The sequence below is a fragment of the Humulus lupulus genome, chromosome 8, assembly GCF_963169125.1.
Source record: "Humulus lupulus chromosome 8, drHumLupu1.1, whole genome shotgun sequence".
Lineage (NCBI taxonomy): Eukaryota > Viridiplantae > Streptophyta > Magnoliopsida > Rosales > Cannabaceae > Humulus > Humulus lupulus.
The window spans coordinates 75,143,573-75,168,317 of NC_084800.1; the positions used below are offsets into that span (position 1 = coordinate 75,143,573).

Genomic DNA, 24,745 nt, shown 5'->3' on the forward strand with positions numbered 1-24,745 from the left:
TTATTGTTGTACATTAAAAGATAGACCATATGAATAAATAAATTTTAAAGAAAACAAAAATCTGGTTGCCTTACCTGGTTTAAAGGTTTGATCAAAAGAATGGCTATGTGGATGTTAGTTAAATTTGTTCAATTAAATTTTGACATTTTAGTTTGTCAATGAGCAAGCAAGGTTGTTGCTGTGAAAAAAGAATAGTAACCGAAGATCAATATTGCTTCATAACGCAGTTATGAAAGAGATGTGTTTGATAGCAAGAACCAGTAATTAAACATGTTAAGGCAAAAACCTATTATATTCACAATCAATGTTTCTTTGAGTTTGTAATCATCACAGGTTATGCATTACATAAAAAAAAGAAAGCATTTCAATAGATTGGCTACTTAGAAACTTAATATGAATCAACTTCAATGTAGAAATTACTGGTAGAAGTTAGTGACCATTGGCCTTTTCGATGAATCAAACATAAGGACTTTATCCCCTGATGCATTGAATTTTGGGTGTGTTATATTGCAAGTTAACACCGAGTCTTACCAAACACATTGTTTTATTTGAACTACTATTCATTTACTTATGGATTTTTTTTTTATTTAGAATTTAATAACTTATAAACAAACAACTATCATTCGAACATAGTATTATTCCGACAGGGTTTGACTAAGTAGATAACATTTAAGTATTTCTGCCAAATTTTATAATACAATTCTAATGCAAAATGCTTTCATTTTCTTTAATTTACATTGTTATTTCCCACCTAGTTTTTGCATTTTTCCTATTTCATTCCTTTTCAAGTAAACATTACGCTGAACTCCCATCTGCTTAGTTAAAATTAAAAAAAAAAAAAAGAACAACATGCTTCATAATACACATAATCATTAGACTCTTTGTTAGGGAAAACTGGAAAATTGGGTCACCTATATATAAAAAGCATGATCAGTGCATATTGAATGTTGCCACACATGAATTCCAATATACGATGAAGATAGAGCAATACTTAACAACTATATTGGTGTTACATGTGTCCATGCTCTGTCCAGCACCCCTTCTATTTCAGTTATTCAGTTATAGTGCCCAAACCTTAGATGAACTTCTCAAACTCTGCGTCAGTGCAATATCAACAATCCATAAAGCAATTCCAAAAGTCGATCACTTCCTTATTATATCAATTATATATACAAAGTCATATCATTCATTGTTTTATTCGAACAAACTTCAAAACTTTCATTACCACTTAATCTAAATATATTCGACATTAAGGACATCAATTGCTCCTTAAATTATTCCCTCTAAATACCTGAAAATGTTATTGTAGAGATACTATAGATGTATTTGAACAAGATTCATAGTAGGACACCACCAAATTTATATGTAACATATCAGAATTAATCCATCAAATTATAGTTGTAGTTGTTTTTTCAACTTTTGTATATTCCCACTAGATATCAAAGTAACTGGTATGGCTTACTTGTGAGATAATTATTATTCACACTAGCTCTCCACACAGCAGTCAGGATTACTTTACAAGGGCAGACAAGATGATCTTTAATGTAATATGATTTAGATCAAGTAGGGGGGCTCACTTTGTTAAGTGCCTTCAAAGTTGTCTGGGGACTCTTTCATGACCTCTGTTATGTTCACCTGGACAATGCATATCACAGTAAGCGAGGGATCGGCCGCTATGTCATGTTATTTAATAACCAATGTCCACTATAATTAATCATGTCTTTTTATACATCTCCGACATTTCCATTTGAAACATGTATGGAATATTAAAAAAAAGCTTAAAAGTTATATTGTCCTTCCTTCATTTTTAATACAAATTTCCACTCCATTACCTAAAACCAGAAACAATGTAATTGATAATTCTTTAGTAAAAGAAGTCTGGCCTACTAAATCACAGTTACTAATACAATTTAGACCTCATTCATGTCATATTTTACAACTTTCCTACTTAACCAACTTAATGTAATGTATTCTCAAACCAAGGTACATCAAAAAAGTGAAGTTATCATGTTCTTAAAGTGCCCACATACTGCCCCACAAGTTAAATTTTCTCATGTTCTCAGACTCTTCATGCTCTTCCATTTCAACATTTACTTCCTCATTCCCATCAATCTGCAACTCTGGTGTTCCATCCCTCTCATTACGTTCCATATCCATGGTGGTTTCTGCTGTCCAATTCACATCTTCTTCTCCCTCCAATTGTGATTGTTCATCATCATATGCTGAATCCTCATGATCCCCTGCTTTCTCTGTTTTCTTGACTTTGCTTGGACATGTCAACTTGTTGTGGCCTAATTTTTTGCAGACACTGCACTTCCGCCCAACACCTGCTCTAGACCCGGCCATCCTCCCTGTTCCCTTTGTCTTGGTGAAGTCTGGATTGGCCACCTTAAATTCTGAATGCCTCCTCAGCGGCAACTTGCTCTTCCCTATGTCTCCTCCTATGTGCAATGATTCCTTCAGTCCAACACAAATCCTCTGAATTTGAAGGGTAGCTTCTCTATACGCTGCCTGACTTTGACTTCTGAGGTACGCTACTTCATTTAAAATACTACTAAGTTCACCAAATCTTCTCGTAACCTCAGACTCCTTATCGGGGTAATTGGTGGGCTCTGGCTGCGTAGTACTCAGCCCAGCTTCTAGTGTCCACTGGGTCAATATAAGTGACTTTGGCATCTCAATTACATTAAGGCGTTTGATGGTTGCGAATATATGACGACATGGTATGCCAAATGAAATGAAGTGTTGGCACTCACAAACATAAAAATCACACCCAACTGTCACATACACGAATCTCCTATACCTATTGTCTCCATACTTCTGCAGTTCCATAATAGTCCCCTCCTCGTCGTTTTCCAAACTACTAACTCGGTCATCACCTTCCCGGGACATTTGTTGTCTAACTTTGTAAAACATGTTCCTTGTATAGATTTTAGATAACTCTGCTTCTATTTTAGGCAAATTTGTCACTCCCAAAACAGGATTCGTGTGTAAACACTGATAATCTCCTTTTAGATGTCCATGTCGAACCCATGAAGTAGCCATGTCAATGGTTCGAACAAAGTCGTACAACTTCATATTTTCATTCACTTTCCTCTTCAACACTGCATTAATACCTTCGTTATGCTGTGTGGTGGTCAACCCACAAAAAAAAAAATTCCCTTGAGGAAAGTCTCCCCCCACTTGTGTTTTGTTGCCCATAGTTTTGTTGCATAGTCGGTGCCATCTAGTTCGTGGTCTGTTATTAGTTCATTCAGTTTGTGGTCAAACACCTCCACCTCATAGTACGTGAAACATAAGTCACTAAGCCTTTCCGCAAACGTACAGTCCTTACCCTTCAAAATAGATTTGTTGTGTAAATGCCAATAACAAAGACGGTGTACTGCATTCGGCATCAGCGCTTCGATGGATGCTTCCATTGCAAGATCACCATCTGTGACCACAGTTTTTGGTGCCACCCCATTCATGCATTCGAGGAATGCCTTTATTGCCCACATATAACAACTTGTCGACTCATTATCAAGGATTGCATAGCCAAATGGACATGTTTTGAAGTGGTTATTGACTCCTATCCATATCAACAAGGGCTTACCGTAGCTATTTGTTTTATAAGTCGAGTCAAAAGGCAACTGAGTGTCCATATGTCTCGTAATCTAAACGAGCTTTCCCACCCCAAAATAAGTTCAGAAGTTGATTTGAATTATCATATGAAAAAGTTCCAAAGAAATTAGGGTCCATATCCGCTTTATGTTCTAAGTACCCCAACGCTCGACCGGCATCTGATGCAGCAAAGTCGACTGTTGACACAGCTGATGTAGAGTCCAAGAACTTTACTTAGCTAGTTAGATAGTAGTATTATAGTATTTATAGTATTATCTTTATGACTGTGGATTTTTGGTTCAGACCGGGAATTATTTGGACACTCATAGTAGTACTTGTAGATTTTCTAAGTTTAACCTATAGTTTAAGAATATTAATGTTAACCTAAGGTTTGATTATATGACTGATATTAAGGATAATATTTATTATACTATAAGGTTTAGATAAGGACCAATAGGACTTTAAGCACATGTTATGAATGGGTGATTAAGGATTAAGTATTTTGAGGATTTAATTTAATAAGGGGTAAAGTTTGAATGCTATAAGGTCAGTCAGCAGCTTTGAATACGTTGAGGGCTTAGTCAAGGCTGTTTACTCCATTCAAACTTTGCTAAAAATGTGTAATTTCGTGTTTAATTAATCAGCGTGTGCCGATGTATCGCAGCTATAGGGGGCGATATATCGCAGCACGTAGATACGGAAAACACGAGACGATGCACGATTGCCTCGGGCATACTGGCCCAGGCGATATATCGCCTACAGGGGGCGATATATCGCCTCCTTCAGTATGTTTTGAAAGTTTTTGAATTCTTTTTCCATTCAGCCATTCAACCTCTTAATAAGTCCAACATCTTTTTGAACGAGTCTTCTGCCTCTGCTGAACGATTATTCAAATTGTTTTCACCTAAAAAGCTATTATTTTTATTCAAGTAAAATCAAGATCATTTCATTCCTAAACTCTATAAATAGGACCTAGTACCCAGACATTATTCATCTTTTGCTCTAAGTTCAGAGGCTGCAAGTGCTAAGTGAGTGTGAGAGTGTAAACACCTGGGTTGGGGAATCATAAGCTTGATCACCATAAGCTTATCAAACACTTTGGGAAGTAAGGTTCTATAGTATTTCAGTTTGTGGTGTAGATTGGTCTTACAAGTCTTTAAGGTAACCCAAAACTCTAGATCATTGGTTTTATGTTATTTTCTTTCTCATAGCCTTCTACTCAGTCTTCTAACCTCATTCTTATTTTGGTTAGGAAATCTAAGTTCTTGAACACATAAGTTTCGGTAAGTATGTTTCTCAATGGTTTAGTCTTCCCATTCCTTTTCATCTCTTTTTCTTCATTAGACTCACTCTTTTTCATAATGGTTATTAGGAGTGTTCCAAAGTCCCAACGCTGTCCACATATCCCGGTAACTTTGGTAAGGAAAATAGGATAGAAATGCATATGTTATATGTTTTATATGTTATCTTATGTTATGATAAGTGTTATGATATGTATGTTTGTAGGCTTGGGCATATGACCCATATGACTAACAAGACCCCAAATAGATTATATGCATATGACCTACTTAGCTAGTAGGACCCCACTAATCTCATGGGCATATGACTTGTTTAGTCTATGGGACCCCAAGTAATAATGGCCATTATAGTAAGTGTATGATATAAGTGTTATGTTATGTAGTGTTATGTTCTTATGCTTCTTATGAAATTATGTATATGAACTATGTGTTAGATTTTCCCTTGCTGGGCATTAGGCTCATTTCTTTTTGTTTATATGTGCAGGAAAATAGCTATTAGTGGCAGTAAGGTTCGTGGATGCTTGGAGATTGTGTATCGATGATGAATGGAGTCAAGGAGTCGAGAGTTCGATTTCGAGGATGTAGTCATTTGTTTATGGTCTTTATATGTATTTTCCGCACTTACTATGTAATCCTTTTATTTTATAAATCATGTTATGTTTTGTTTTTCAAACAATGGGATCCCATATCCTTTTTGGTATTTATGTAAGTAACTCTTATTTCTATAAGTTTTCTAATAAAATTATGGTATTTTCGCAAATATAAGTTTTAGTAAGAATTTGTATGTATAGTTTCGTTAATGGTCCAAGAGTCTAGAATAGTTGGGTCATTATAGCTGACATTCGATTGTAAAGGTCCTTCATTGTAAAAGGCATTTTATGGTAACCTCCAACTTGATTTGCCATGTACGACATTATGTGACACGTCCGCACACCAGCTTCTTTCAAGGTCTTCGCTTGGTTAGTATATCCATCTGAAACAACCCGGTTTGATCGAAGGAATTGCTTGTGCAATTCAAAATTCAACGGGTGGGAATGGTCAGTAATAAACTCCTTGCAGACCCACTTGCTAGTTGTCTGAACAAGATTAACTCAGAAAGCCATCTTGCAACACACTCGAGTTAGAGCATTGGGCCTCCTTTTCCTATTTTCCCTTGTCAAATGACTGTTTGACCTAGTTCCTTGTCGTGAGCAAACCCACTCTCTTTCCCGAATCTCTCCACAAGAATTCTTCCTCATGTACCTTTTGCGAAGGCTAAATCCCACAACCTTAGCGTAATCATATATAAATTCTTCGGCGGAATCCAAAGAGTCAAATACGTGGCCTATAAGGCTACTCTTACTCAACTTGAATGGGTCTCCATTAATTCCATACTTTTCTAAAACATTTGCCTCATCCATTTCCAAATGCAAGCTAACATCCCCTTGTACATTTGCCTCTGCAGTTTGTTGTGTAGCACTAGTATGGCGACAATGATCTCCCATTTCAGCGTCGTCATTATAATCAAATATTTCATCGAAATCACCCTCAGCATTGACTCCCTCCATGTCACTGTTGTCCCTGGTCGTCAAGGAAATATAATCAATAGTGACACATGCAACATATTTCATTTCATAAACTGACTTATAAATATCTGAAATCACCAAATCAATTTCGGAGGCCCATATTTTACCCATGACTATACTTACACGTTCATCCTTAGCCTCCTAGCCCAACTGTATGATGGGCCTCACCTATTTTAAAACCCCAAATGACATAATTCGCAACATTCTACTACCATCTTTGGATAAATCCAAACTAACTATCAATATTAATGTTTTTCTAAAAAAAAAACAAATAAACTAATACACCAACATTGTCATTAAGGTTTACCATTTTTACCAAAATTACTATTTTAATTCAAATGCGTCAACTAAGTAGCATAACCATGTACATTACCAAAAAATATATTTAAAAAAATATAAACGATTAAAAAGAAAATGCGTCAACTAAGTACCTGTTATTTACGGTGCTTTAGTTCCTACAGCTTGGTGACTATTTCAATGGAAGGATTCAAATAACTTTTATAAGACCACCTCCTCCTTGGTCGACTACTCTTTCATATATACATCACTCCTTTCACAAACAACCTACCTCGACTACTCTTTCATATATACATCACTCCTTTCACAAACAACTTACCTCTCTAAACAAGATAAAAACACCTAGTGTTAATTGCCATACAATAAGAACCCATCATTCCTATACAGAGGTATATCACGTCTAAAGAGTGTCAGCGTTGTCTACGTGCCACTCTTTGGTCCAATGGTTTAAGAAATGTTGTACCTTTTGAAATTATGTTCACATGGGGGAGTACAATCGAGCCCCGATATTGTGATCACTTCAAGCTGTCGAACACGTATCTTTATCTTTATGAGAAATTGTACGTTTAATTTAATTCACAATAGAAATAGTTTGCTTTTGTACTTTGACCTGACACCTTTTCAGCAACTGAAGCATCACTCCAAACGTGTATAGCTGACCTTCTTAGACGTGTACAACTGAATCATATTGCTACTCGGTACACAGTTTTAGATTTATTAGTTTGGCCAATATAAAGTCTTATTTAAACACGTACACTTTTAATGAATTATAATCATTACTTTAAATGAATAAAATATTATTCAACAAGTTGCAATAATTTAAAACTTCAGCTGTAACATCTCAACATGTATAGTGTCGTCATTTTTCATTTTTTATTCTAATCAAAAGTAAATGTGTGAGACCATTTAAAATTTATGAAACATACAATTTTAAAAATTGCAACCACAATCAGACAACATATTTTTAGATATTAAAGAGTTAGTAACAACAAAGAAATAGATATATGACACATTATTATTGGTAAGCATGAAATAAAAACTTGTCATGGTGTGAAATCTACACGTGTCACTAAAGAATTCATGTGACTTAATGGAATCAAAGTAATAATAAGTCTTTTACGCTTTTTACTTTCATTTTATTATTAAATTTCCTTCATAACCAACAAATAATTCACTACTCCAATATTTCATTCAACACAGTGCATTAAATTACTAATTTATTTTTAAGAAATCGTTGATAGTTAAATATTATTTCTTCTTTTGTCATTTCAAGTACCCACCCAGTTTATGGAATCCACCATTTTTTTCTTAAATGAACTTAAAACTCGATCACAAGGACAGTAGACCCATTCATTCAAGAAAGTATCTGATTCATATATGCATACATGAAGATAAGTAAGATTCAACGGTGGCTACAAACACAACATACACATCCATCCTGACTACTACAGGTCACCTGAAAATGACGACACAGAGGAGTAATATTCTATTTATGAAATAGTAAGTGCATACGCTCATTGTAAGAGCTAAACCTCATGTTCATTAACTATGAACTTTCTAAATAACATTAAACATATCACACACACTGCTTAATGATGTGTTGATTAATCTTATAAAACAAGTGAAATACCCACTACTACCACATGAACTTAAAAGATAAACAGTTCGTCTATCACATCAGTTGCCTCATATTGTTCTTCTTGCACGTTGTCTAAAAGACCGTTTTACTTCTGCCGCTTCCGGTGACTTCCGCTGCTTGCATCGTTGTGTTTTCTTGCTTCTCGTTGGGCCTCCAGCAAAATATCGCACACCTGGTCTACTTGGTCCACCAAGCTCTCCAGCAAAGTTAGTGCATCACCAAGCTTCTTCGTAATGGGGTTCTCAGGCACCTCCTCCGGACCCTCTTCGGATTGTTCTTCTTTTTGTTGTAACTCCAGCATTGGGACCAGCCGTCGCCGGACAGAGACACCTCCAGTGCGTCCAACGTCGTTCGCAAACTCCAATGGAGATGAATGACCTCCACTACTGCCATCTCCACCTCTGTTTGTGAAGTTGTTCATGCTGGAAACGTCAATGCAGCACTCCAAGCTGTCTATTTTGAAATAAAAAATTTTATGACCTCCACAACTCACGCAAGTAGTTCACCGAATGCTTCCTTATTTATACTTGTAATTAAGTTCACTCTTCACTTAATGAAATCAGTCGCATTATTTTTTATGCATATGCCCAAATAGTTCTCCTCGTATGCCCAACCTCTTAATTGAAGTATTTCAGAAATTTATGAATGTCAGTGGGCTTGTATATTCCACTTATTATGATAATGAGGATCACCATACAAATGAGACATGGCATGATTAAAGTTAATCATAATGTTACACATTATTTAAATTCTCCTAGTGTTCTCTTCCATGTTCCATGTTGAAGATAAATTTAAAACTGTATTTAATTTTTCTGACCGACGAGGAAATACGAAAATTTTAAATATAATACACTTTCGTACTTATTCTTCAAACGCTTACTGTACTCTGTTTTCTTGGACCATTATTTCGTGTTTATGATTTTTGTAGAACACCACGGTGAATTAATTTATTTGTTTTCTAATCATAATTTACTGTTCGGTGTGAGATTATGTACTACGTCCTCGATATGACCATTTCAAGTAGATCGACCCCAAGTCAATTCATATATAACCCCTCTAGTACCTTCTTTAAATAATACCCCCTTAATTGAAACATCCAGAAATACATAGCAAACAAGATGCAGTCATTCTTAAAATTAAAAATAAAAAACCATTTGAATGAAATCCTTTGTTTTACAAACCCACTATAACAATACACTAATCCACCCATAATTAATGTTAACTAAAACTTAGGCAAACTATCCATGCCTGCCACCGAGTACCACTTCTCCAATGACCTCTAATCATCTCCACCATTGTCACTAGGGTCCTTTCTCTCCCCTTCCCCTATTTGCTCCTCTCCCCCACTGGGTGATGTCACTCCAGTTCGATGAGAACTGCCTTCCCCGACATCGTTGCCTGTGTTTGATGGTCCCGGACTGTCGGATGCAGCGAGCTCTGCCCTAAACCTTTCCCGGAGGCGATCATAACGATGGGACTCCGCACGGAGCACTCCCATTAGCATCCCCATTCGGTATGCATTGGCCACATCCTCCTCATCAATGGTTCTTCCTACAACTCTAGATCGAATGCCACTTTCTAGATCGATCTCAAACTCCTCACTGCCAATGTTGGGGTGGCCTCCGTTATCTCTTCTAAACTGGCGAAAAGCCTCCAATGCCTCCGTCAAACTGTTAAACCCTTCGAATCGGCCACCGGGGAAGTCGAAAATTTGAGCATGGGTAACTCCCCATGTTGTATACACTCCAGGGCGCCTCCCCACGTACACAACGAAAAAGGGGTACGTAGACATAGAGTACAACAGGACTTAACCTGGTGGGAAATAGATTACAAATCAAAGTAATTAAAATATGTTAATAAGGCAAAACTTCCCACTAAATTAAAGAAATATTTTTGCCAGAAAATAATGCCAGGAAACTACTTCAGCAATGCAGAGTTCCCACCTTATGCAGGGCACTTGAGCTATTGTTCCTAACAAGTAGTTGAACATGCAATAAATTTAAATCCTAACATCCTTTTAAGTAGTCACTGCGGAGTGTATGGTTATTACATACTCATCCATTTGATTCATTTCCCTCCACACGGGCCCAGCACATGCCACGCGTCCAAATAGATCATTTGATTGTTCACCAATACTTCTTATTACCCACGACCCTCACTGAACTAAGTACCAGCCAACCCGACCACTAATAAAGGTGATATTTCAAATTTTTGGTTAAATCAGTAGTGTTTTTTTTTTCTGAAATGGCACACATTTTCCATTACCGCCCTTTCTTTTACCTTCCAATTTTTTGGCCTTATACGTTTTCTATTTTAACTTTTTACTTTCGAATTACCGCTCAATTATTTTATATAATCCACCATTTTTTTTTTTTGGTGATAGTGTTTACGCCATTTTTACTGTGATGATTAAATTTATGATTATCAAATTACAATTTATTTTTGTTAAAGCTTAATTTAATTCAATTTAGTTTCCTTTCTTGTACAAACGAAATGTTTTAACTTAAGCGATTAATAATGATAAGCAACAATAATATTTTTTGTTTATATGTTATATATTATTAAAAAATTGGATACACCCTAGTAAACTCTCTTTCAAATTTAAGGTACCATTACAATAAATATATTCTTATAATATTGAAGTGGATGAAAAAATAAAACCATAAAAAAATAAAAGTGTTGACTACCTTTTTCACTATCAACATAATCCGAGCGTTTAAAGAAAATAATGGAAAAATAACAAAGGTTTTACGTGGTTCTTGGTGGGCAAATTTTAAAAAACATAATTGTAATGCCCTAAATTTCGTGATAAGACTTATGACCTTTATTAGGAGGTCGGAAGGGCCACAACTGATTTATTGTGCTATTTAATGATAATATGCATGTTTATGTGTATTAAATATCCATGTCAACCCATTTCTCATTAATTGGGGGATTTTCATATTGTGGCCCGTTCGGGCATATCTGACATATATGTGATATATGTGTGTGGTGCTTTATTATTATTTGGTTATGCTAGGGTTACTCAGCGCGAGACGATCCTAGAAGGTAAGCTAGTGGAAAAGTCACAACTGGATTTATGATTGACTCGGAGTGAGTCAGGGGGTATTTACAGCATTGTTGGGTTATTGGGTAATGGGAATAAATATTTGGTGATAAATTGGGAGTTAGTTTGGTCAGTGGGGAAATTTTGTAAGTTTTGACTATGTTGCCCTCGGGGACGTTTTCGGGATCCCGAGCATTAGGATTTTTTCGAGGCTACTTAAGCTTCAATTAACCTGTTAAGAAATAAAAAGAACGTTCATACCAATCTCTATCCCTCTAAGTTCAATTTTCGTCTCCCGATCGCATTTTCTAAGGAAACTTGAGTTATAGGACTAGGATTCAAGCGAGGATCGTGTAATGAACCTTTAAATTGTATTTTTTGGTTCTCAATGTGTACAGTACATGTTAAAGTGAAACGTTATATCTTAACCAAAATTTTTAATCTCTACGCTTCTGATCATACTTAGTTACACGATCATGGTGAAATGACTCGGTTAGCGAGTTTAACACTGTTTAAAATGTACTCCTATATCCAATACCTGGAGTTTAGGGCGTTACAATAGCGAGTTTAAATCTCACCTTTTCTCCATGAGTGTCGATTATCTTCTGCCCTGATGATTTTGTTACATGTTATGTGGATATGAAGCTTCTAAATTTTTGGGTTGTTAACCTAAGACCTGACCCATAGATCTATGTTACCGTATAAGAATGCCACAAACTCATGTGAGTTATATTATAATGTAACTATGTTGGCATGTTTAGGTGCATTAAACATGAATGTGGGCCCATATCTTATTAGCAGGGCATTTTCATAATTTTGGCCCGTTGATGACATATTTGAATGTATGTATGATATATGATTGTGACCACATCATTATGTCGATGTATTTGGGTTATCCAGCACGAGGCGATCCTCCCGGGGCAATTAAGCTGTTTACTCATAAAGATTAACACATTTTGAACTTCTTGGTCTTCTCTCTCTTTACCACTTCGGGGTTTAGCTGAATTCTGAAGAAGGGATGCTCAAAATATGGAGGTCTGAATCTGGGGTTGAAGTGGGAAAATATAAAGGTCGCGACTCTTCTTGAAGGTAAGATATTGCTCTGTTTCTTGGTAAATCTCAGATGTGGTTTTAGTTTTTTCCAAACTTTTAAACCAATGATTGGGTTTTGATTTAGGTTAGAGATTGAGTTTAGGTTTTGGGATGTTCGTATGTGTTATCCAAAAAACAGACACGGATGACATGGCAGGAGATTTCTGAACACGTGGCTGACACCTGGCAAAGTTCTGTTAGAGTTTCGACCAGATAGATATTGCATGCATAACAGTTGAGTTTTTCTTACGACTAGCCTGGTCGTACACTCCGCATATTTCAAGATAATTTTGTAAAGATCTTAGTCAATCCCGAGATTGTCTCCAATAATTCCTGATGATCCGATTAATTAGGAGAGAATATCTGTAACTAATTAATATCTGTAACTAATTAATTAGGAGAGAATATCTGTAACTAATTAATGTAATCCTCTGTGAGCCTATAAATAGAGAAAGATAGTTCAAGGATGGGACTTTTTGACTTTTTGATTACTTGAGAGTATAGATTTACGAGAGGATTAGAGCTAATACATTACGATATATTGTTTATTATTCAGAGGTTGGTGAAACTCATAGAACCCTAATTCTTTGATCACTCCTTTGAATCCTATATCAATAATAACTCAAGTGGACGTAGGTTATTACCAGTTTCTGGGGCCGAACCACTATAAATTCTTGTGTGCTTTATTGTTTTTGTCATTATATTAATTCTGACATATCTGTCCACATCAAGCATTTTTGACTCCGTGTCAGTTGACCAAAATCAGGGTCAACAGTATGCTTATGATGAGTGTATTTTTTTTTGCACGTGGTAACGAACCCTAACCCTAATTAATAGGTAAGGGGAGACAATGGGCCGCATGGGCCAAACCAGTCGTGGGGTGCCTGAACACGTACGTTTATGCTGGGTGTCCGAGAATTCCGGAATGGAATAGACACGTGATGTATGATATGCGCACGTTTACATTGCGTGGTTGACTTCACAAATAGTCGGGGATGCCAGATCTACGCTGCACCTTGAGCTTGTTGTGGTGTCAGCTCGTGATATCCATACTGCTGACCCGTTGCCTTCGAGTATGCTGCCAACTCTTTTATTAACTCGGGTTAAAGAGGTGGACACTCACAACAGCAGCTCTGGGTGGACGGTTTACACGTGGCGGACTGAATTAGGCCATTTTCCAGCTTGCTAATAACTCGTGGATATTTAGGGCATACAGCCATTTAAAAGCTTCTAACGTCTCCCGAGGGTAAAATCGCCCTCTTCAACCTATCTCGTTAATCATAATTAACGCTCTCCAATTCCCGCTATTCTCAAATACCAATTATTCTTATCCCGTGACCCTTTAATTCTCGGTAACGCTCTAATCACCGAAATCATGTTGACTCACCCCGAGCCCCGAGGTTAAACTTTTTATGACCAAACCGATAGTTTATATTCAGAGATCGTCCCATGCCGAATAGCTCGAACAAATCCACATTATAACGTGGCCTCAACAATTAATCACAATCATGCACCCAAATATACAAATATACCATGAACGGGCCAAATTACCAAAATAAAACATTGTCGTTAATTCGTAAGCAAAATCACTAATAACAATTTCATCTAATAGTATTTACTTACATGTAAATACAAAAAAATAGATGAAAATAAATATTTATATTACAGGGTGTACATGGATCATATATTATTTGTAAAAAAAATTTAACTCGTCAGTTACCCGTACTACAATACACTTTCCTGATATTGGTATATTGTAAGTGGTAGATGATTTTTGGACTATATATACATGGGCGGGATTGCCCATCCATATTTTGAGATCACAGCAAGAAGCTTAACGAACAGTGAACTTAATAACATACACTCTGCCAACCCACTTCTCACGACCTAAGTTTGGAATGGCCACCTCCATCGATGACACTGTCAAGGGAACAAGCGAAGTTGTTTCCGATACGGACTCCAACACAGTGGCAAACACTGAGACTAGTGGTGATAGGGGGAAATGTGTCATTCTCGCGCTGCCTCCTCGCGTGAAAGTGGAGAAGAAGGAATTGGGGAAGGGTTTGACAATGACAACCTTTGAAACACGGCAAAAAACACCCTTGACCGAGGGGAATCCCAAGGGAAAACGACTACGTATTTGTTGGGACTTTGATAGTTATGTGGAGGATGTCTTAGGGAGGTTCAAGACAGCTCTGAAGGAGGCAGAAGAAGGTGTGAAAAAAACAAGCCAAGAGGGTGTGACAAAGGCGGCCGTGCAGAAAATGGAGGAGAGTGTTCGGGTCATGGATATGTGCCTGGCAGAGTTGGACAACTTATGTTAAATTAATTTTCTGAATATGCAGTGCCATTGCCAAGTAATGTTTCTTTTGTTTAATCTTATGGATGTCCTCATTTTGAACATTGGGTCATCATTAGTTAGCACGTAACGATTATGGCCTTAGTATCTGTCTTTACTCTGTAAAACCAGTGAATGACGATGATGGTAATGTAGTTACTATGTACTTTAACAATTCCAACTACGGTTGGACAATGAGAGTACTTATATATTTTGCAATGACCATCTCTAATAACTTGCTACATGGCCTTTGAGGATTGGGATGATGAGGTGATCAGTTCAAGTTAAAGATTAACAAAAGGAAGTTATATTTTCTCTTTCTCACATATATGAAAACACCTGGGGGGTTTTGTGGGGAACAATGTAACGCCCTGGTTACCCCAGAACAGTTACAGTGAACCGAAAATTTGACCCGCTACCCGAGTCCTTTGGTTAAAAACGTGATCTAAGTGTTATTATTAGGATAAGGTGAAAAACCAATAAAAAGGAAAGGATATACTTCATTAAGTAAATAAACTGCTCATGAGCCTTTCAAAATGTTTACAATCTGTTCATAACACAAAAGGGTCGCTACAGTTTCAAATTTACAATCCTTGCCGACCTAAGCGGCAAAAATAGGGTAATCCCCTAGTCCCTCTGAGAACTCCCTGACCGTGGTGGTCAAGCGGCCCCGTATGTACACAACATCGCCCAAGCTCTCCACTCAGGGCTGGATGAGCTTCTCTTTCCCTTTACCTGCACCACGTAGAAACCATGAGCCAAGGCCCGGCAAGAAAGCACAATAAAGCATGATATAATATCAACAATAGTCATGATAACCGTTCAGGATCAACAGATCAAGCAGATGGGTGACAATAGCCAAAAGTCACAATAATGGGTACAACTCCCTTTAGCCATGTGACGATAAGGTCACCAGGGCTTAACTCATAAGTAGTTCTTTCATAAGTTTAACCAGGTTAGGTGCATGGTGATTGGTCACCAACATAACCTTCCTCCCGACTCTAGAGTCGTAACTGCGGACAACGTCCCCTAGCCATGTGACAAACGGTCACCGGGGTCATATACCTTGGCTAAGTACATCTGGTCTTAGACCAGGCAAGCCCTTATAAGTTCTTTGACCTTAGAGTCGGTCCCACATTAATGCCACAGAGCCATTCAATGTGTGTTTCTTGACCTTAGGGTTGGTCCCTGACTAGTCAGTGTCATAAACAAGTAATCAGCGTTCACTAGCATTTAATATGCAATCCATGTCCACATATATCAACCAACATGCCTCAATATCAAACCATGCATGTCATATATCCATACAGGGTGCAGCTGTATTCATACACTGTTTTCTTACCTCTGGTTCAAGTGAGAATTATTATATGAACGACCCCTGAGAACGATCAATCTTTAAATTCCTCGACGGTCACCTGGTCATAACCAAAATATAGGATTCATCAATAAAAATGATAACAGAGGGTTCCCAAACCAAAACCTAGCCTCCGAGACATCAAACACTACCCAACCAGGTACTAGGTTCAACCGCGAGGCCTAAGGTTTGAATCCCCAAGCTAAAAACCCCATTTTGGCTAAAATGACCTTAAGGGCCGCGACCCTCCCCTGCCAGACGCCAAGGGCCGCAGCGCAACACAGCCGCGGCGCGGCGCCCAGCCCAGACCAGCCATAAAGGCTGCACGCACCAGAAATTTTCCCCTGTATTTTTCCTCTCAAACCAGCCCCTCAAACCAACCCAAAACCTCTTCCAAACACTCATTTAAACCTCCAAACATCACCCATAACTCACCCTCATCAAAACCCAAACTTATCATCAATCAAAACCTCTTCAAATCCACACTTCCATCAAGAAATCAAAAACTGCAAAACTAAAGAGAAAAACAGAGCACCACCTGAATTCAAGACCAAAACTCACCTCAAAACCAGCTTTGAACCTTCCTCAACAACTGAACTAAGTCCACAACCTCAGCCTTCAAGTTCCCTAGCTTAATATCCCACCTTGAGCTCAAGAACACCAAAGAAGAGATTAAGGGAAGTGATGTACGGGGAAGAGGAAGAGAAACCCTGTTTTTGTTCTGTTTAATCTATAACCTTCTACAGCCAACTAAAGGGTAATATAAATCCTTTCAAATGACCAAAATACCCTTATGTCATCAAAAGCTTCTCAAATTATTCTAAGGGTAAAATTGGTACTTTCCACTTATCCCGTTAATCATAATTAACGCTTCCCAATTCCCGCTAATCTCAATATCCTCAAACACCAATAATTCATATCCCGTTACCCTAAAATCCCCGGTAATGCTATAATCATTAATATCACCCCGAGACTCACCCCGAGCTCAAACCTGTTATGACCAAACCGATAAATTATGTTTAAAGATCGTCTCATGCCGAAATACCCGAACCAATCCACATTATAATGTGGTCTCCCAATATATCATTGACATACAAACAAGTATTCAATTATACCCTCAACGGGCCAAATTACCAAAACACCTCTGTAAACAAATGTGGACCCACATGCATGGATTTAACATCATATTATAATATAATTCTCATAAACATGCATAAACACATTTAATGGCATAATTAAACAGTTATGGCCCTCTCGGCCTACTAAACCAGCCATTAAATCATATTAGGGAAACCGGGGCATTACAAACAAGTACGTGGGGGTTGGAAGTTGTATCAGCATTGGGAAGGGAATTTTTTCTGTAATGACCTGAATTGTTCATTCATATATCTTGTCAACCTCAAAATGTATGATACAGTAATGAAAAGTGAGGGGCGAAATTTCAAATCGAATCTCCATCTCAGATTTTTTTGCAGGGTCAGAAAGTAAAATATCCATGTACTCCATGTTCCATATAGGACGCGACAAAACAGAACATTTTTGCTGTAGCTTTATAACTTTTTCTTAAAAATAACTCAGTACTCGTGTGTTATTAATACTATAAGTTTTGTATAGTATAGCAGCATAGGAATAAAATATAAATAGAAAATACAGATTTGTTAAATTTATACGGTAACTTCCTAAATGTGTTGACCAATGACATTATTCATTCTTGGTAGTTTTGTAAGTTTGCAGGTGTGATAAGTTATTATAGACTATTACTACTAAGAGATATTACAATACATAATTAAATTTGGGTAATCTACAAAAATGCACTAAAAGTTTAAAAAAATCAGAAAAATACGGTGCATTACAAAAAAAAACGGAATTTTTTGATAAAAACATGGAATGGCAAAATTGTAAATACGGAGTGACAAAATCATAAATAAAAGCTGGAAAATATAATTTTTTGTGATCAACGTTTACAAACTAGTAAATATATGTTAAAAACTTGTAAATATCTGTTATATGTTTGTAAATAATATTTACAAAATCAATTATAAAATTGTAGATTTTTTTTTTAGATTAAACTTACAAACAAATTCGTAACTAAATATTTTATTTTTGTAACAATAGTTTACAAATCAGTTCCATTTTTTGTCTTTCAGTTACACGTGTCAACATATTGCAATGTGATTGAATAAATAGCTGCAATGCTTGTTACTTTGCTGGCATCTTTCTAATAATAATATTAATAAAGCGATTGTTTAATAATTTTTAATTAATTTAAAAAAATAATTATTTAAATTTATTTTATAACCATTTCAAAAAAATTTATAAAATTTCTTTAATTTCAAAAAACATTATACAAAAATACATATCAATACATTATTATAAACAACAAAATTAATATATTTGTTAATATTTTGAAATAATAACAGTAAATTATTCAACCACACGTAAGCACATAGAAAAATAGGATGGTTATATCAATTATATTAAGTTTGTATTTCTACTCATTTTAAATCACAATAGTAGTTAAATAAAATCTAAATATATTACAACTCGCAATAATTTACTTGTTGCAAACACGTTTGCTTTATTGGTGTATCAAATATGTACGATGTCAAAATACAGGGTACCAAATACGTAATATTTCAAAATACAAGGTACTAAATGAGCATTATTGTAAACATAAGGTACCAATATGATATTTTACAAAAATATAGGGTACTAAATAGTTACCTACTCTAATAACTAATTAGTACTTTTACAGTCTGCTATAATTGAGACCTGAAATACAAAAATTTAAAAATTGATTTATTTTCGTGCAAATCATGTTCGACCCAAAAATACACTATTCTATTTTTTCTTCCTGTTTTCTACTGATTTATTATCTCTCCTATTCCATTTTATATTGACATTTAATCTGGAATTACGGTACGATTTTTTTTGGAATTTACTCATTTCACACCCTATGTTTTTGCAAAGTATAATTTTGGTACCCTCTATTTTCAATAATGCTCTTATGGTACCTTGTATTTTAAAATTATACATATTTGATACCCTACACTCAGATTTGATAAATAAATTTTGTCAATATAATCAAAATGTCATCAGTTATATGTAATTAAGTAATTAAATTTAAATTTGAAATTATATAATTGACAACAGTTTACTTAAATTGGTAAAAATTTATTAATTAAATGTGAGTTTATGGTACTAAATATGTACGATTTTAAAATATAGAGTACCGAATATGTACAATTTCAAAATATTGGGTACCAAATGAATATTATTGTAAACACAGGTACCGAAATGATACTTTACCAAAACACAAGTTGCCAAATGGTTACCTACCCATTTTTTTTAACAGAAAAATTAAATAAAATAACCATTTACAACCACCAAGATTTTTTCTATCTATTAACTTAATAGAGGTTCTTGGTTGGAAAAGATGACCAATGAACAACAAAGGGATGCTACACTATTTGGGTCTACAGTATTTTTTATACTTGATTTTTGTGTAATTGGAGTAAGTCAGAACCGTGCACATGGCATTTGTTTTTATCTAATTAATACACATTTTCAAAATCAATATTTTACTCAGTCTTTTCTTTTTGCTACAAACCGGTGAGTTGTTTTTGGGAGAAACGATGAGGTTATCATTATTTGTTGAACCAAAAAAGAAATGAAAAGACAGAATTTTGGGAAACTAAATACACAATTAAGTTTGTTTATTTCTTTTCTATTAAATAAAGAATAAAAATATTACAACTGTGATGCCACGTGTACGGGGGTTAGAATCCAACCTCATATTTAGGTTTTCTCATTTAAATCAAAGCATTTGAACAGGCGGCGACCGTAATCATTCATTTATCCTTTCCATTATAGATATGTTGTTTACTTCTCAAATAAGCTATCACCTGCACACGTAAGGGAGGAGATTAGACACCTATCATTAATGTCTGACCACAAATCGACACCATTGGCCACAATTTCGGTATCTCATTTACAAAACCCATTATTCTTCTTCCTTGCATAACCATTATTCTCTCTCTCTCACTCAATTAACCTCCCACACACTCTGCAATGTCCATGGCTTCCACACAGAAAGGATGTCGAAGGGGCGACTTTGGTAGAGGAATCCCCAATAATTCTACTGATTCATGGACATCAGATGGTTACTCTGACTTTTTTGGGCCAGTTCAAGTTTCCTACGAAGTGGCAACGGATATCCGTCCTAAGAAAACTGAATATGTCAAACGGACGTCCTCCTTCCCGGACCCTTGTATTCTAAACAGGAGGGGGAAAGAGTCGGTCGTTGATCCCACTGTTTCTTCTGAGGAGTTAGGTCCACGAGAACCTCGCCATACCAGTAAGTCGCAGTCAAATCTCCCAACTGGTTTTGGTTCAACCCATAAGCAAGGTACGTACTTATTCCCAAGTTCAGTCAATGTTTTGCACACCAACTTCAGGTGGTACATTCCTTTGCCAGCTAACTTCGTCCTGTTGCATGTTCAAGGGACTTGTAGTGACTCCATTCCTCACCCAACTTATAATAATATTCATAAAACACTTTGTCTAATAAATTTGTTACCAAAAACTGCAGGAGTTTGTCGCCCTAAACCAGAAAATCAGGCCAAAACTGTTAGGCCAGGGAAAGGTGGTCGCGTTGGAGACGATTGCCTTCATGATGCTGTGTATGACGATGACCTGTTGGACGAGCCCATGCTCTACATGAGTCCTGATCTCTTCCAGGCAATAACAATGGCTAACATGCGAACAATCCAGGAGGAGCTGGCTAAGTGTAACCAGAAGCTGAGTGACATATGCGAGCGTCTCCAACCAGCCGCATACGGACCTGGAACTGGTGCTTATAAGGAGAATGGGGTGACCGCTAAACAAATTACTATGGCACTGCACCGCTCCCCAAGACTACTCTCCCGCAAGTTAGGTTAGTGTTGCACTTCAAAACCTAGGGAAGTACCTTTTGGGTTGTTTTGTTTTACTGCATTCTGTGTATACAAAAACATCGGACTTTTCCTAATATGAATTAGTGGTTAATGCTTCTATATGCGTAGTGTTTCGGACTCAAATAGCACGACTTTTGTATGGTTGATGTTTCCGACTCCAATAGAAGGACTTTTGTATGCGTAGCATCGTACAATCTTCTTAATCTTGCAATGAACATCTACATGTATATTTTAGTTGTACCGTTTGCTTTGATAGCTTTTAATCGTACAAGTTTAAAACACATGTCAATGCTGATTGTTGGCTAATAGGTGCTACAATCTGCTCTTAGTTCCTATTTCGTCTAATATGGCCAATTAACTGTGATTGGAACCTTTTAATTGAGTTAACGCAATCTAACCCTAGCAAAAAATGGAATAACCACTATGTGTTGCTATCCGTTACGAAATTAAATGAATTATTCCAACGTTCATCAAAACGATTTTGGTTTATAATTTTCCCTTTCATATAATTTTAGAATGAAATTAAATGAATTATCCCAAAGTAGGTGGTGTAACGTATATATTGAATGCTTGTATGATTTTCAGTTAATACTATTCCGTGTATTAAATTTAATTACGATTTACACTATCATTATCTACACAATAATTATCAATTTGTTAGATAAACTTTAATATATCGAAATGTTAGTATTATAAAATATAAATAACAAACATTTATTTTCCATTTAGTTATACCTTTTATGTTTTACTTAAAATATAAATCTCTTACATACAATGTCAGTAATACAATCAATTTAAACCTATTTTATTGCCTTACTTAGTTTGGTTTTATTTCTTAAAATCACTAGTTTATTGAAAAATGGCCAATTCCACAATTCAAAATGGAAATTTCATTACATAAATTTAAAATTAAATAGTTTATTTTTGAGGAGAACTCCATAAACAATATTTGTATATATACTCCATTATTCATAATTATTGATTTATCTGGATACTATTTTGTTTATTTTTTATATATTTTTATCAATCGTTATTTTGGTTTTTTTTTTATATATTTTTATGAATTATTATTTTAGGCCAACCAAATGGTATCAAATATCATTTCTTTCAAAATTATTGTTATTCTACTTGTTATTAACTCACTTTTCATAGTAGTATACTAGTACATAATTAATAAATATGATATTAAATAAGTTTTTGTTCTACTAATGGGTATCTACAATTAAACTATGGAAAACACCAAAAACATAGAACTTGGATTATACAATTAATCCATCTAAAGTGAATAATTTTTATTTTTTGTTATTTATTTTATTTTCATAGTTTTAACAAAAAATCCATTGAATGATTAAAATAACCCTACCCCTATTCCAATATAAATAAATTTTATCATATTACATTAAAGTCTTCCTAATGACTCTCCATTGTATATATTTTTAATCCACAATTTTGACATCACTCATTTACAAATTTCACAGCCATAAAGTAATAATCTGAAGATCAGGATTTTCCACAGGAATTGTAATGACCCACTGCTCTAGACTTTTGGACCATTAATGAAACTATATATACAAATCCTTAATAAAACTTACATTTGCGAAAATACCATATCTTTATTGGGAACTTGTAAAAAACCAATGTTAAAACTTACATAAATTTAAGTTAGGATATGGGATCCCATTGTTTTAAAAAGAAAATATATCTTAATTGAAATGAAAAGAAATTACATAAATAGTGCGGAAAGATACATGTAAACCATAACTAAAAGACTACATCCTCGAAATCGAACTCTCGACTCCTTGAATCCATTCATCACCGATACACATTCCCCAAGCATCCACGAACCTTACCGCCACTATAGCTATTTTCCTGCACATATAAACAAAAAGGAATGAGCCTAATGCCCAGCAAGGAAAATCTAACACATAGTTCATATACATAATTTCATAAGAAGCATAAGAACATAACACTACATAACATAACATAACACTTATATCATACACTTACTATAATGGCCATTGTTACTTGGGGTCCCATAGACTAAACAAGTAATATGCCCATTAGATTAGTGGGGTCCTACTAGCTAAGTAGGTCATATGCCCATAATCTTTTGGGGTCTTGCTAGTCATATGGGTCATATGCCCAAGCCTATATACATACATACATATCATAATACATTTAATAACATAAAACATAAGATAACATAAGCATATAACATATTGATTCTACCCTATTTTCCTTACCAAAGTTACCGGGATAAGAGGACAACGTTGGGACTTTTTGGAACACTCCTAAAACCATATATAACAGGGTGAGTCTAATGAAGAAAAAGAGATGAAATGAAAGGAATGGAAAGACTAAACCAATGAAAGTCACACTTACCAAAACTTATGTGCTCAAGAACTTAGATTCCCTAACTAAAATAAGAATGAGGTTAGAAGACTGAGTAGAAGACTAAGAGAAAGGGAAACATAACATAAAACCAATGAACTAGAGTGTGTTGAATACCTTGAGGACTTGTAGATCAATCTAACCCTCGAACCGAAATACTATGAAATCTTACTTCCCAAAGTGTTTGATAAGCTTATGATGATTAAGCTTATGATTTCCCCACCCAAGTGTTTAACTCTCACACTCTCCTAGCACTTGCAGCTTCTGAACTTAGAGTAAAAGGTGAATAATGGCTGGGTACTAGGTCCTATTTATAGAGTTTGGGAATGAAGGAATCTTAATTTTACTTGAATAAAAATAATAGCTTTTTAGGTGAAAATAATTTGAATAATCGTTCAGCAGAGGCTGAAGACTCGTTCAAAAGATGCTGGACTTATGAAGAAATTGAATGGCTGAAAGGAAAAAGAATTCAAAAACATTTGAATTATGCTGAAGGAGGCGATATATCGCCCCCTGTAGGCGATATATCGCCTGGGCCAGTATGCCCAAGGCGACCGTGCATCGTTTCGTGTTTTCCGTATCTACGTGCTGCGATATATCGCCCCCTATAGCTGCGATATATCGGCATTCGCTGATTATTTAAACACGAAATTACACATTTTTAGCTAAGTTTGAATGGAGTAAACCTTGACTAAGCCCTCAACGTATTCAAAGCTGCTGACTGACCCTATAGTATTCAAACTTTACTCCTTATTAAATTTAATCCTCAAAATACTTAATTCTTAATCACCCATTCATAACATGTGCTTAAAATCCTATTGGTCCTCATCTAAACCTTATAGTATAACAAATATTATCCTTAATATCAGTCATATAATCAAACCTTAGGTTAAACTTAATATTCTTAAACTATAGGTTAAACTTGGAAAATCTATAAGTACTACTATGAATGTCCAAATAATTCCCGGTCTGAACCAAAAATCCACAGTTACAAAGATAATACTATACATACTATAATACTACTAAATAATTAGCTAAGTAAAGTTCTTGGACTCTACAGGAATAATTAATTTAGTAAAATGTATAAGCACAATGGTCTTCTAATCCAATCTACAATTAAATCAGTTGATAGGCACTAATTTACTAACTAATGAATTAATGAATTATTTG

At 35.5% G+C, this 24,745-nt stretch overlaps 2 protein-coding genes across 3 annotated transcripts; both read right to left on the reverse strand.

Annotated features, from left to right (window-relative positions):
• Nucleotides 1-2,013: 2,013 nt before the first annotated feature.
• Nucleotides 2,014-3,201, reverse strand: LOC133795642 (protein FAR1-RELATED SEQUENCE 1-like). Its single transcript, XM_062233095.1, has one exon. It carries the CDS (start codon nucleotides 3,199-3,201, stop codon nucleotides 2,014-2,016), a length of 1,188 nt encoding a protein of 395 aa, XP_062089079.1.
• A 6,206-nt stretch (nucleotides 3,202-9,407) lies between these two features.
• On the reverse strand, nucleotides 9,408-10,499 carry LOC133793891 (uncharacterized). Of its 2 annotated transcripts, none has more exons than XM_062231133.1 (2): nucleotides 10,343-10,499; nucleotides 9,408-10,211 (listed from the first exon to the last, which is right to left on the reverse strand). In XM_062231133.1, exon 2 carries the CDS (start codon nucleotides 10,189-10,191, stop codon nucleotides 9,679-9,681), a length of 513 nt encoding a protein of 170 aa, XP_062087117.1. In that variant the 5' UTR covers nucleotides 10,192-10,211; nucleotides 10,343-10,499; the 3' UTR covers nucleotides 9,408-9,678. The 2 variants fall into 2 exon arrangements, with proteins under 2 accessions (XP_062087117.1, XP_062087116.1); XM_062231132.1 differs by having other exon boundaries at nucleotides 10,321-10,366.
• Between the last annotated feature and the right edge of the window lie 14,246 nt (nucleotides 10,500-24,745).

Excerpts from the sequence above, each read along its gene's own strand:
- LOC133793891 (XM_062231133.1), bottom strand. The coding sequence starts at position 10,191 with ATGTCTACGTACCCCTTTTTCGTTGTGTACGTGGGGAGGCGCCCTGGA.
- LOC133795642 (XM_062233095.1), bottom strand. The coding sequence starts at position 3,201 with ATGGGCAACAAAACACAAGTGGGGGGAGACTTTCCTCAAGGGAATTTT.